Source organism: Urocampus carinirostris, chromosome 7, assembly GCF_059441175.1.
Source record: "Urocampus carinirostris isolate Australia breed hairy pipefish chromosome 7, RoL_Ucar_1.0, whole genome shotgun sequence".
NCBI classification, from domain to species: domain Eukaryota; kingdom Metazoa; phylum Chordata; class Actinopteri; order Syngnathiformes; family Syngnathidae; genus Urocampus; species Urocampus carinirostris.
Genome location: NC_142355.1, coordinates 43,507,926 through 43,522,872, shown reverse-complemented (window position 1 = coordinate 43,522,872; position 14,947 = coordinate 43,507,926). Strand labels below are relative to the sequence as shown.

The 14,947-nt window shown below is 39.4% G+C and overlaps 2 protein-coding genes across 4 annotated transcripts in view; one reads left to right on the top strand and one right to left on the bottom strand.

Moving 5' to 3' along the window:
* agk (acylglycerol kinase) overlaps window positions 1-10,322 on the bottom strand; it is a 32,749-nt gene extending 22,427 nt beyond the window's left edge. Inside the window, exons 1-2 of one of the 2 annotated variants that reach the window (XM_088341063.1) lie at window positions 10,081-10,322; window positions 9,946-9,985 (exon numbers count right to left, since the gene is read on the bottom strand). In XM_088341063.1, coding sequence (XP_088197189.1) covers window positions 9,946-9,985; window positions 10,081-10,190 — 150 coding nt within the window. In that variant the 5' untranslated portion in view covers window positions 10,191-10,322. The remainder of the gene's footprint in view (window positions 1-9,945; window positions 9,986-10,080) is intronic. The other variant, XM_088341064.1, reaches the window with a different exon arrangement.
* Window positions 10,323-10,684: 362 nt separating this feature from the next.
* Window positions 10,685-14,947, top strand: part of nup205 (nucleoporin 205) — a 46,634-nt gene continuing 42,371 nt past the window's right edge. For both annotated transcript variants that reach the window (XM_088341059.1, XM_088341058.1), the window contains exons 1-6: window positions 10,685-10,738; window positions 11,693-11,835; window positions 11,917-12,088; window positions 12,192-12,336; window positions 12,460-12,619; window positions 12,758-12,986. In XM_088341059.1, coding sequence (XP_088197185.1) covers window positions 10,711-10,738; window positions 11,693-11,835; window positions 11,917-12,088; window positions 12,192-12,336; window positions 12,460-12,619; window positions 12,758-12,986 — 877 coding nt within the window. In that variant the 5' untranslated portion in view covers window positions 10,685-10,710. The remainder of the gene's footprint in view (window positions 10,739-11,692; window positions 11,836-11,916; window positions 12,089-12,191; window positions 12,337-12,459; window positions 12,620-12,757; window positions 12,987-14,947) is intronic.

Genomic DNA, 14,947 nt, shown 5'->3' with positions numbered 1-14,947 from the left:
GGTGTACAACATCGTAGGCTCACCCGGGGTTTCAAGCAAAGCAAGGGGTTGTGAGATTCCGATCCAAGTCATCCTCGTCGCCAATATGTTGTGTATGTAGTAGGGTTGTAGTAGGATTCAGAGACAGGCACGGACGGTACATTCATAGAGTGTTTACTTCACTTCTTCTTCGGTAGTTCTCAAGCACAAGTACAAGGCTGCGCATTAGTATACAGCGACACCGCAGGAAGGGGAGTGTATTACACGACACTAAGGACTTCAGAGGCTTCGTATGCTTGGGTCACACCCCGCCAGGCCTGGCGGCACAGGACAGTCGCAGCCCCCTCTCCTTCGGAGAACTACGGAGCCTCCCACGAGCGGGTCTAGCGCTACTAAGGATTACCTTGGGCGCCTTGAGTGTCTCAACAACAACAACATCCGGGTCAGTAGGCGTGGTTTATTGAAAGGTCGCACATGCGCAGTGAACGGATGGAGTCCCGCATACATATTACATTATATACAATAGTTAACATGAAAAACTATTAAAAACAATGCAATTAGAGTGAAAACGTAGATCTTTGAAAATGTGACTATATGGGTGTGTGTGTGTGAAGATTACTTGCATATTGAAAATAGAAAAACAGGTTAAACACGTTGATTTCATAGCATAGGAGTATGAGAAATACACAACTAAAAGTAGCCTACTTTACACCACAAAATAAAATAATCTCAACCAAAAACAAATATATGACATTTTTACCAGATGCTGGCAGAAGGTAGGCCGATGGCCACCTTGCCCTTGGATTTCTGTGAAAATTTTAGCCAACCCCAAAATGACGACTGTAAATACAAAAGGAAAGTTGACTGTGTGGGCCGCCACTCCCGGGACAACAGGACAAGTGGAAATTGGAGTATTTTTTTTTTACCAAAACTCAAAACAACGGCGTCTGCCTAATTTGCCAAGAGACTCCGTTTTTTTAATAAAATATGAAATTAAGATGAACTGCCAGGTGAAACATGCCCACTACTAAAAACTAAATGGATAGTGTCATATTTCGTAATGGTTTGTGCCTGCGCAGCAGACGAGTGATTACGGTACACAGAGTCTGGGAGATGTTTGTAACTGAGTGTAAGAAGCTAGTGAGGAAAATAAGTATTTGAACACCCTGCTGTTTTGCTATTTCTCCCACTTGGGAATCATGGAGGGGTCTAAAATTTTCAACGTAGATGCATGTCCACTGTGAGGGATAAACTAAAAAGAAAAATCCAGATATCACAATGCATGATTTTTTAAGTCAAGTCACATTTATTTATATAGCCCTTAATCACAAAAATGTCTCAAAGGACTGCACAGGATTACAATTACACAATTGCACAATTACCTGATCTTAAAACAGCATGCGGGCAAGGAACAACAATTTATTTTTGTCATACATCTGCAAATGAGTATTGGAACACCTGAGAAAATTAATGTTAATATTTGGTAGAGTAGCCTTTGTTTGCTATTACAGAGGTGAAACGTTTCCTGTAGTGTCTGCGCCTGCACACACTGCAAGAAGGATCTTGGCCCACTCCTCCACACAGATCTTCTCTAGATCAGTCAGGTTTCTGGGCTGTCGCCTAGAAACACAGGAGTTTGAGCTCCCTCCAAAGATTTTCGATTGGGTTCAGGTCAGGAGACTGGCTGGGCCATTCTACAACCTTGATATGCTTCTTACTGAGCCACACCTTGGTTTTCCTGGCTGTGTACGTCAGGTAGTTGTCTTGTTGGAAGACCCAGCCATGACACATCTATAACGCTCTGACTGTGAGAAGGAGGTTGTTTCCCAAAACCTCACAATACACGGCCCCGGTCATCTTCTCTTTAATGCAGTGCACTCGTCCTGTCCCATGCGCAGAAAAACACCCCAAAGCATAAGGTTACCACCCCACCCCTTCACCGTAGGGATGTTCTTTGGATTGTACTCTTCATTCTTCTTCCTCCAAACACTCATAGTGGAATTATAACCAAAATGTTTAATTTTGGTCATATCATGACGTCAAGTGTATTACCTACAGTAACGTTGGAAACGGTGGTCCCAGATCTTTTCAGATCATTGCGGACTCATGTTGTGTAGTTCCGGCCTGATTCCTCACCCTTCTTAGAATCATTGAGACCCCACGAGGTGATATCTTCTATGGGGCTCCACTCCGATTGAAATTGGCTGTCATGTTTAGCTTCTTCCATTTTCTAATGATTCCTCCAACAGTGGACCTTTTTACACAAAACTCCTTGGCAATTGCGTCATAGCCCTTTCCAGCCTTCAGGAGGAGTACAATTTTGTCTCTGGTGTCTTTGGACAGCTCTTTGGTCTTCGCCATGTTACAACAGTGTTCTCATTTGCCCGCGTCATTTTTGCTGGGGACGCATAGTGTCAAATCAACGTGCGTCCCCGGGACGCAACTTTTGTGACACAGAATTGTCATTATTACCCGATTACTTTTTTTTTTTAAACAAAGATTTACCGCTCACCAAACTTTTCGTCAGGCAGATACGCCATTGTTGTTTTGGTCTCGCGGTTCGAGTTTTCGTCTGCACGCCGATCTCGACAAACGAGATCTCGTTGCTTCGAGATTATGTCATTGTTTTGGTGGTTGTCGTACAAAAGAAACCAAATAGGAATAAAAATTGTGACTCACAACACGTGGTAAGCTTTCTCTCCTGGCTTTGATCTCTTTGATCTCCAGTAAAATGCGACAGAAACCAAATGAAAATCAATCCAAACAGCTTGCCAACATCATTTTTGCCATTCCGTGGATTCCGTTACTCCCCAAGCCTGCACAAAATTTAGTAATTGTAATCTTATTTGGTTCCTTTTGTCTTTTATTAGCCTATTTGTTTGTTTGTACATGATTCAATTGTTTGTTTGTTTGTACATGATTCAAATTGAATCTTTTCTTCCGGCGCCGTCACGAATGACAGCCACTCCAGCAGCTCCCGTGTTATTTTCGATTGTTCTCGATTGTTCTCAGCTCAGGGATGCTGCTGGAAATGTGAATTTCCCTTCGGGGATGAACAAAGTATCTATCTATCTATCTATCTATCTAGAGGGAAGGTGAAGGTTAAGTTTGACTCCGAAAAAACAGTTAGTATTAGATGAAAATCAACACAAAATTGGTAATTTCTTTAGTGTCAGTAATAAGTAAAAACATAATGCAGAAAGTGATAACACTGCAATAATTCCGGCACGGAAAAACGGCGGAGAAATTCTTCAGAAGATCGCGCAAGCAATGAAAACACGTGTGTTGAAGTGAACGATTCGACGAAAGAAAATAAACAAAAGAATACTCCTAGCAAGAAAAGGAATTTTCTGCCAAAAATGGACTAAATTATGTTCCTGGTTACGCTATGGGGAGGATGGTAATGGATTGGACCTTGAGAAGGCATTACAACTGTGGCGGGACAGCAAACCACAAAGAATATATGAACTGAAAAATCTGAAGTGATAACTGCTTTGTAAGTTTCTAAAATAAATACATTACAAAAATATACAGTTGCAAATACATATTATGCATGGTTACACATATTTACAAAGAAAGAAGGTACACCGAGAGAGTTTTCAAAGCTTTAATCATAATATTTTAACTTTCATCCCAAACCGTGCCTGTGAAGGGTAGCAAAACGCTACTAGCAACACGCTCGCAAAACAGTAAGTTGGTATGTTAAGAAAAACATACGGTACCTGTAATGACCACGGTACACCATTCTCATCTTCCTCCTTGTAACGACGTCTTCAAAGTCGTCTTACCCGGTAGGGGAAAGAGACTTTGTCATATAGACGTCGTCACACGCTCCCTTATTCAGAAACACGCTAGCAAGACGCTCGCAAAGTAAAATTTACGTACAGTAGCTCTGTTTCCTTCTCTATCGGACTGCTCGATTGAGTTTAGCTTGAAAGCTGCGTCATGTGCCTTTCTCTTCGCAATTTGCATGATGAGGGTATGTTGTTGCAGTGTTCCTAACCCTAAATCTTACCTTTTGTACTCGAGCGCCACTGGCGGCTGTTAGAAAAATTACATAAATTGGCCGCATCACTGAATAAGCCGCAGGGTTGAACGTTTGGGAAAAAAGTAGCGGCTTATAGTCCGGAATTTACGGTATATAGACTAGTATTTGAGCAATATTATTTTGTATAATGTACAATATTTTTGTGAACTTGAACTGAAAAATCTGAAGTGATAACTGCTTTGTATTACCAATCAACTGTGATGATTAAAACTGAATGAAAATATAGATTACCGTATTTTCCGCACTTTAAGGCGCACCTAAAAGCCTTTATTTTTTTCAAAAGCTGACCATGCGCCATATAATACAGTGCGCCTTATATATGGATCAATATTAAGTCGCAAAGTCTTGCAACTAAGGCAAGCAGCCGCACCCTAGATTTCCCCCCGAAGGCGAAGTAGTCCGCGGTGTATGCTGGGATTTATACAGTGAATCCGGAAAGTATTCACAGCGCTTCACTTTTTCCGCATTTTGTTATGTTACAGCCTCATTCCAAATCTCAAAATTCTACACAAAATACTCCGTTATGACAATGTGAAAAAGTTATTTTTTTTTTACTTTTTTTGAATTTATTAAAAATAGAAAACTAAGAAATCACATTTACATAAGTATTCACAGCCTTTGCTTAATACTTTGTTGATCCACCTTTGGCAGCAAATACAGCCTTAAGTCTTTTTGAATATGATCCCACAAGTTTAGCACACCTATCTTTAGGCAGTTTTGCCCATTCTTCTTTGCAATAAGTCTCAAGCTCAATCAGGTTGGATGGGAGACGTTTTTGCACAGCCATTTTCAGATCTCTCCAGAGATGTTCGATCGGATTCAAGTCTGGACTCTGGCTGGGCCACTCCAGGAAATTCACGGAGTGGTTCTGAAGCCAATCTTTTGAGATCTTGGCTGTGTGCTTTGGGTCGTTGTCCTGCTGAAAAATGAGCCTTTTCCCCAGCCTGAGGTCAAGAGCGCTCTAGAGCAGGTTTTCATCCAGGATATCTCTATATATTGCTGCATTCATTTTTCCTTCTATCCTGACTAGTCTGCCAGTTCCTGCTGCTGAAAAACATCCCCACAACATGATGCTGCCACCACCATGCTTCACTGTAGGGATGGTATTGGCCTGGTGATGAGCGGTGCCTGGTTTCCTCCAAACATGGCGCCTGGTATTCACACCAAAGAGTTCAATCTTTGTCTTATCAGACCAGAGAATTTTGTTTCTCATAGTCTGAGAGTCATTCAGGTGCTTTTTGGCAAAGTCCAGACGGGCTTCCATGTTCCTTTTACTAAGGAGTGGCTTTCGTCTGGCCACTCTACCATACAGGCCTGATTGGTGGATTGCTGCAGAGATGGTTGTCCTTCTGGAAGGCACTCCTCTCTCCACAGAGGAACACTGGAGCTCTGACAGAGTGACCATCGGGTTCTTGGTCACCTCCCTGACTAAGGCCCTTCTTCCCCGATCGCTCAGTTTAGAAGGCCGGCCAGCTCTAGGAAGAGTCCTGGTGGTTCCAAATGTCTTCCATTTACAAAAAATGGAGGCCACTGTGCTCATTGGGACCTTCAAAGCAGCAGAATTTTTTCTGTATCCTTCCCCAGATTTGTGCCTCAAGACAATCCTGTTTCGCAAGTCTACAGACAGTTCTTTTGACTTCATGCTTGGTGTTTGTGCTCTGACATGCACACTCAACTGTGGGACCTTATATAGACAGGTGTGTGCCTTTCCAAATCATGTCCAATCAACTAAATTTACTGCAGGTGGACTCCAATTAAGCTGTAGAATGATCTCAAGGATGATCAGTGGAAAAAAGATGGACCTGAGCTCAATTTTGAGCTTCATGGCAAAGGCTGTGAATACTTATGTAAATGTGATTTCTTAGTTTTCTATTTCTAATAAATTCAAAAAAAGTAAAAAAAAAAAAACTTTTTCACATTGTCATAATGAAGTATTTTGTGTAGAATTTTGAGATAAGAGATTAAATTAATACAATTTGGAATGAGGCTGTAACGTAACAAAATGTGGGAAAAGTGAAGCGCTGTGAATACTTTCCGGATGCACTGTATACCGGCGTTTCATTTCCTAACCAATGTGTCAATCATCATTTGAATCAGTCACTATTGGCTAAAGTTATTCGGAGGTAAAGGGGGCGATCCTTTTTATCATTTACAGGCTTGCATAGGCTAAAGGGGCGAAACAAAGCTTGCAATTGGCCGAAAAAGATGAATGTGATTCACATGTTGGGTTGCACTACCGCATAGAGAAAACATTTTTTACTATTCTGTATTTGTAAATATTTTACTCTCCTGGATTTACTACACTCACGGTTGTAAGAAGACCATGGTTACGTATCATTATTGAACGTGATGGCTGCAAGAGAACTTAGGTGAGCTATGTGGCTTTATATTTTACTGGTATCTTGTTTTAGAACGATCTTGATGTTTCTGTGATGAGTCTATTTTTAAACTAAATTCAATTCAAAGTGTTTATTGTCATATGAACAGTAAAGAACCCCTTTTCCCTGCACAATAAAATTTTTACTTTGCTGTCCACACAGTTGCCAGCAAAAAATAAAATGGAAACTAATAAATGTTTGGCATTTCTTGAATCCCAGGACTTTAACCTTCCGAATGATATTTGGAACGATGCATTTGAGTGATTGGTGACATCGTAGAGACACCGTTTCCGTACATGTTTAAGACACGTATTTGCTTCTTTGCAAGCTTTCGGAATGTTAAGGGGGTAATAAGTTTGACTGAACTATCTGACTGTTTTGTCGACGTTCCCATTGTAGCGCCTTATAATCCGGTGCGCCTTATGTATGGAAAATATAGGACCAAAAACTTTTTTTTGGGGGTGCGTCCTGTAACCCGGTGCGCCTTATAGTGCGGAAAATACAGTAATATAATTATTTCAGCAATATTATTTTATATAATGTACAATAAAAATAATTAAATATTGTTGTGAACTGAAAAATCTTGAAGTGGTAACTGATTTGTATTACCAATAAACTGTGATGATTAAAACTGAATGAATATATAGATTTATATTATATATTATAATATGTATATATGTATATATATATATATATATATATATATATATATATACTGGACTGTCTCAGAAAATTAGAATATTGTGATAAAGTTCTTTATTTTCTGTAATGCAATTAAAAAAACAAAAATGTCATACATTCTGGATTCATTACACATCAACTGAACTATTTCAAGCCTTTTATTATTTTAATATTGCTGAATTTGGCTTACAGCCTAAGAAAACTCAAAAATCCTATCTCAAAATATTAGAATTTCATGAAAAAGTATACAAGTAGGCTATTCAACTAATCACCTGAATCATCTAATTAACTCGAAACACCTTGCGAGGGTTTCCTGAGCCTTAAAAACACTCAGCTTGGTTCAGTAAACTAAATCACTGCTGATCTGACTGCTGTCCAGAGGACCATCATTGATACCCTCCATCAGGAGGGTAAGACACAAAAAGAAATTTCTCAAAGAGCAGGCTGTTCACAGAGTGCAGTTTCAAAGCATATCCACAAAAAGTCTGTTGGAAGGGAAAAATGTGGCCGGAAACGCTGCACAACCAAGAGAGATGACCGCAGCCTTAACAAAATTGTGAAGAAGAGCCGCTTCCAGAATTTGAGGGAGCTTCAAAGACAGTGGGCTGAAGCTGGAGTCCAGGTATCAAAAGCCACAGTTCACAGACGTGTCCGGGAAATGGGCTACAATAGCCGTATTTCCATGGTCAAGCCACTTCTGAACTCAAGACAACGGAAGAAGCGTCTGACTTGGGCTATGGAGAAGAAGCACTGGACAGTTGCAGAGTGGTCCAAAGTCCTCTTTTCAGACGAAAGCAAGTTTTGCATTTCATTTGGAAGTCAAGGCGCCAGAGTCTGGAGAAAGGCTGGAGAGGAGCAAAATCCAAGTTGCTTGAAATCCAGTGTGAAGTTCCCACAGTCAGCAATGGTTTGGGGAGCCATGTCAGCTGCTGGTGTTGGTCCACTGTGTTTCATCAAGTCCAGAGTAAATGCAACTGTGTACCAAGAGATTTTAGAGCACTACATGCTTCCATCTGCTGAAAAGCTCTATGGAGATGAGTATTTCATTTTCCAGCATGATCTGGCACCTGCCCACAGTGCCAAAACCACCAGTAACTGGTGCACTGACCATGGCATCACTGTCCTTGATTGGCCTGCTAATTCCCCTGACCTGAACCCCATCGAGAATGTGTGGGGTATTGTTAAGAAGAAGATGAAAGACACCAGACCTACAAATGCAAATGAGCTGAAGGCCGCTATCGAAGCATCCTGGGCATCAATAACACCTCAGCAATGCCACAGGCTGATTGCCTCCATGCCACGCCGGATTGATGCAGTAATCCGTGCAAAAGGATTCCCAACCAAGTACTGAGTGCATCAATGGACATTTTCAAATGTTTGATTTAGTTTTGCCGTTATAAAATTATTTTTTTTACTTGGTCTGAGGAAGTATTCTAATATTTTGAGATAGGATTTTTGAGTTTTTTTCAGCTGTAAGCCAAAATCAGCAATATTCAAATAATAAAAGGCTTGAAATAGTTCAGTTGATGTGTAATGAATCCAGAATGTATGACATTTTTGTTTTTTTAATTGCATTACAGAAAATAAAGAACTTTATCACAATATTCTAATTTTCTGAGACAGTCCAGTATATATATAATATATTATATATTTGTAGCCGATTTACAATTTCAACCTTAATAACACTAAATTTTGGGGACCCATAGATTTCTGTTGGGACCCATAGATTTTTGAGCATGCGAGTCCCCGGGACCCATCACTTTTCAGAGGTAAAATGAACACTGTTACACGTTAGAGTCTCATTGATTGTATGGGGTGGACCGGTGTCTTCATGCAGCTAACGACCTCAAACAGGTGCATCTGATTCAGGATGATACATGGAATGCAGGTAGACTTCTAATGGGCGGACAGAATTCTAGATGGTACACAGGTGTTCAAATGCTTATTTGCAGCTGTATTACACGAATAAATCGTTTAAAAAAATCATGTATTGTGATTTCTGGATATTTCTTTTTAGTTTATCTCTCACAGTGCACCTACAATGAAAATTTCAGACCCCTCCATGATTTCTAAGTGGGAGAAATAGCAAAATAGCAGGGTGTTTAAATACTTATTTTCTTCACTGTATATCGTGTTCTGAAAATAAACAATGAGTTTAAAGAGGACTCGGTCTATCTTTTACAGATCCAAACGCTGTGAAAACGCTAAGAACCTGGAAGCTGTTTTAAAAGCAAAACCGCACTTTTCAGGATACCCTGCGAGTCAAATGAAAATGCTACAAAGGCGAGCTACGAGGTCGCAACTCTGGTCGCCAAAACAGCAAACCTTTCGTGGAGGGTGAATTTATTATAGACAGGGTTGGGTAGGGTTACTTTAACTGGATTACTTTCAATTACTTTTGGATTACTCCAATACCAAATATGCTAATAAAAGACTAAAGAAACTAAATACGAAAAAAATTACTAAATTTTGTGCAGGCTTGGAATGCATGGAACGGCAAAAATGATGTTGGCAAGCTGTTTGGATTTATTTTCATTTTGTTTCTGTCGCATTTTATGTTAGTTTTGCCGGTGATCTAAGAGATCAAAGCCAGAAGAGAAAGCTTACCACGTGTTGTGAGTCATCATTTTATACATATTTAGTTTCTTTTGTCTTTTGTTAGCATATTTGGTATTGGAGTAATCCAAAAGTAATTGAAAGTAATCAAGTTAAAGTAATCAAGTTAAAGTAACCCTACCCAACCCTGATTATAGACTGTTCAAAGACTAAATAGTCGGTCCACACACATTTTCAGCTTACCAAATCCTGCCCGCTTTCAGAAAGGTTAGGACACCAAAAGAGGGAGATTATTAGACTTACCCTTGCTTCGAGACAAGCCTCTCTTCGCACAACAGTATCGCTGAAATGATCAAACAAATCAAACCTCAGATACAACTCCTGTTTTAAGTTATGATCTGCATAGAAAATACATTGATCTGCAATAAAAATACGCACCAGTAGCTCCCATAAAGCCAGTGACTTCCGTAAGCTACAACACACACAGCAAACGTAGACTTTTTCCAATGATTTCGCAATGTACGAAAAACTTTCATTACTCTTGACATTTTGCAATCAAATCTTATCAAATCTTCTTATGAACAACGACAAAAGCATAATAATTCTCAATGGGAACCAACCGCGGTCACCGCAGACATGTTTGTGTTACGCGTGAAAAGTGCGGTAGGGGCACACTGGAGAAAACGAGAGAGGTTCCATTTGCGGTATTATTACTCTCGTTTGATTTTTTTTCTATGATTTTAGTTTAAAAAAAACATTTTTGAAAAAAGGCTATTCAATTATTAATGTGTCATTTGTTATCAGACAAAAAGTCCAGATTTCCGGCAAGTAATTTTACTGGACTACAATTCCCATAAAAAATGCCTAAGACCCTGCCTGAAATAATTCCAACACGCATCTTCACAATAATGTGCGACAAATTTTTATTTTGCAGACAGAAAAAAAAATTATAGTTTTATTCAATTGTCTGAAATAATAACTTTTTGAAAGTTCTTCTTTCTTTCTTTTTTTAAACTTTTTAATTCTGGCACAAACAGGCAACCTGCTTCACACCCTTTGGATTGTGTCATGGCGGTACAGATGGCGGTAAATTCGGGTAAGATCAACATTTTCAGTATGTTTCATTCCTCAACGAATTCCCCTGACTGTTGGTAAATTATTTAAATCGAATCTAATTACAATATAATTACACGTCCATTTATTAGTTTGCAGTATTCTAAGTTTGGAAAGACAGGAACAACGTGCTTAATCATCTATGCTTTGGCTAGCAGGCTAAAGTGGCTAGTGTAGCGAGACAGTTTCTCTTGTTAATCAAACGTAGGCTGTTAGGAATTAATAAAATTCTTCAAGGCCAAAATGAAAAGTAATTTTAATACGTTTTGGTGGAATTCAATTATTTCCATCCTAATCCACGTCGTCTCCATGCGTACTTGTGTTTTTAGTCTACTTGAGCACCCTTATTTACTTCGGCTTCATTTAAAAACATCTCCCCCTCATCCATACATTTGTGTGTAAACATAACATTTTACTTCGAAGTTTACTGTCCAAAAAAATGGTGAATATGCTTGATGGCTGTGTTTTGCTGCTGTTGGTGTCGGTGGATTTGTTCAGACCGAGGACAATCGACTTTGGCCTGGACAGATCTAGTGACACTAACAAAGATGTTATATAATGAAATTGTGAATATGTTTGATTTTCGAGAAGGTTTGTTCAAACCTCACTTTGTGTTTGCTGTTAAAAACGTAATATTGGAATATAATATTGTGAATGTGCTTAATTGCTGTTGAGATTGTCATGATTGTTTTCTGTTTTTAGTGTCAATAAATTTGTTCAAACCAAAAAAAAAAAAAAAAAACTCACCACTCCAAAAACACGATATAATTATTTCCACAAAATATTTTTTTGTAGTTGTAAGTCTTTCTCACTTATGCGTTCCCATAGACCAATACACATTTAATTTAATTAAAATATACATTAGCACCAACAGTTAACTATTTTTTATTGACTCCTTAATGTGGCCTGATTTCTGAAACTACTGCTTCTCATGTAGGAGCCAGTCTGTGGGGGCCACTAAAGGAACTATGGGAGACAGTTGAGGGTGCTGTGTTAAGAAGACAGCCAGAGAGCTTCCATCTGCTCGACTTACAGTTGAAAAAACACAAACAGCACTTTTGGTCTCTCTTTCGAAACCCGGTGAGAAACCTCTTTTATTGCATATGTAGTCACTACAATGTCCCAAATGTTTGTCTATAACATATTATTTCTCATTTTTAGCCCAAGAGTGTAGAACAGAGAGAAATGGTGCGGAAAGCCAGTACAGAAGGAATCGCCATTCAGGGTCAGCAGGGATCCCGACTCCTTCCAGAGCAGCTTCTTTCAGAGGCCTTTATCCTTAGTGATTTGTTCGACCTTGGAGAGCTTTCAGCTTTAGAGCTTTTGTTGGCAGGTTTGTGCAACCCTGATTCCATCAGAAATATTTCTACATTTAATAGAAGTTCTCTATTTTTGTAATAAATTGTACTTAACATCTGAATTTGATTCTCACCCAGCTGAGCAGCAGCAGTCCCGCTTTCCAGGTTTAACACGTGGCTTAGTGGCAGTACTCCTTTACTGGGATGGGAAGCTTTGCGTTGCCAACTGCCTGCACGCACTTATCCAGTCACGTCATGGCAAGACTTTTACTCTGGGCCTCAGGTACAAACTACTGGTTAACAGTCAAGGCATTTCATTCCCCAAGCACAGGATTGGTCGCTCAGAATTACTGCATTTGTTCCTAAACAGTTTTGACTTTTATTTTTTTACCTTTACCTTACTCAGTGAAGAGCTTGTGTCTTTGACATCCCATTTCACGGATGAACTGATGAGCCAAGGCTTGACCAGGCGCATCTTGACCTTGGTGAATGAAATCAATCTGACACGCGAGTTTGAGCGTCTGCAGAAGGAGCGAGGCCTGGGCAATGAAAAGCATAGAAAGGCGGTAAGTAATTTGCTTTTCACCACCTTTTGCATCTCCAAACTGGTATATAATCTTTATTCGCCAGGGTTAAACTTTGATTTTGTAATTTATATTGTATCAACTGATATTATGATACCCATCATCAATTTTAACTTTTAGGTTTCAGACCTGATTAAAGAATGTAGGCAGGTCCTTGCGGACAGCCTGTTTGCATGGACATGTCAGTCGCCCCTGACTAAAGATGACACCTTGGCGCTCATTGGCCACCTGGAGACGATATCAGCTCAAGCTGACGGATCACTGGATAGTGTAAATCTGGCTCTAGTCATGGCACTGATGTATTGTTTGGATGTCAGCTTTATTGAGCAAGGCACTGAAGATAGAGAAGGTAAGAGCTTCTGATAGTATTTTTTATGAAAAATTAGGACATTTGTGATACAAGTTCTTGTTATTTCCCATATTTGGGTGGACAATAATAAAAAGTAAAAACACAAAGCAAGGCTTCCAAGCGATCAGGTTTTTAAATAAGCTTTCTCTACTGTACTTTCTGACCTTGTTCTTGTTCAAAAATTTACAACCATGGAGCTGCAGCAATTTCTTTGTTTTCAATCCAATGCTGCTTGATAGAAACATTATTTTACTAAGACTTTGCTCAATTAAAGTTGAAGTGTCCAAGTTCCAATATCTAATGTAATGTTGGCGGCAAAGGATAGTGTTCTTATGACCTGATACTTATGAGATAAAAATGTGTTCATATTAACCAGACCAACTACATGTATGTTTATAATGTTGCATGTCAATCCTAGTTGTACATTTAATAACAATAACCAAAGTTAATTATATTTCAAAGCACATTTCAGCACACCCAAGTTCGTTGTACCAAGATTATGAGCTACAGACGCTGCCCTACTTACGAACGTTCATAAGTGGATTTGTTCGTAAGTTGCTTCAGTGCTATATTTTGTATGTTTAAGATTTATATAATTATGTTTAAGGCTTGTATAAGTAACCTATATTGTTTTGTTCTAAAAATATACATTTAACAAAATAATATGCTTTATAAAGATAAATAAAGTTAAGTTTAACTTACCTTTGGAAGATTAGCTTCAACAGTTAGGCGACTTCCTCCTTCCTCATACCTGCCAAGTACTCCGGTTTTGCCGTAATGAGTACGGTTTTCTTTAACCCACTACGGTGTTACGGTTGGGGTCACATAAACTACGGTTTTCCCTTTAAAAAAAATAAAATCGTAAAAACATTCCACCGCAAGATGGAGACAAAGTACCATTTCAAACAACAGCTTTATCAGCACCGCAAGTCGTCTGGCAGTGCTGATATATCACTGCGCGAGGTTTATTTTTAGCTCAATTGTAGCACCATAATTGGCAGCGGGAATAGAGGTCATGGAGTCTACCGGAGAAGTGCAGAAAATTGTGAAACCGAAACGAAAATTACAGTGCTTTCGTGAAGAATATTCCAAAGCTTTCCCTGGAGTAATTATCACATCGAGAAAAGGTGAAAATTACGCCAACTGCACACGGTGTAGACAAGACTTTTCTGTGGGTCATGGAGGTATTAGCGATGTTAAAGACCAAGTGGAAACGAAAAAACACAAATAAAATTCAAATGACAGTAAGTCCAGCGGCAAAATCTTCACTTTTTTGTCACCCCAACCGATTCTTTGGACGTCATACATGCTGAAGTGTTATTTACTGAAGCGATCATTGAACATGGTGTTCCAATCGGTATGGCTGACCACATGGGACCGCTATTCAGGAGAATGTTTCCTGATTCTAAGATCACTAAAAATATACTTGTGGGAGAACGAAACTGCCATTCAGCGAATAAAAATTTAGTTTGTTTATTGCTTAAATATGTGCTGAAGTCAGTTAAGTGAAATGGAGAATTTCTAAGATGAACAACACCACCTCACCTGACCTGACCCCTAGCGACTAGGCTTTCTCACTTTCAAAAGTTGGCAGGTATGCTTCCTGGTAAAAACGGCCCGAAAAAAGCGATCCAACCATTTTCTCTACAGCATCAAGCTTCTATATTCCACTTTATTTTCAAATGAAACGGCTCGCTTCTTCTTTACACATTACACCAACCATATTGAATGGATGCACGAGATATTAAACAATAAAAATGTCAAAGTTCTTAGCGCACTGGAGATGCAGTATAGAATGTTTACACACAAACTGGGAAGAGGAAGCTGAATTCTTCTTCTGAGTGGATGCTGGGTGACCTCTTACCGCGCCACACGCCAGTAGCGGCGGAAAGAAGCACTATTTTACTGTCCTGTACTCAGAAAAAGGTGCACATATCAAAATCTAACTTACAGCAAGGTCC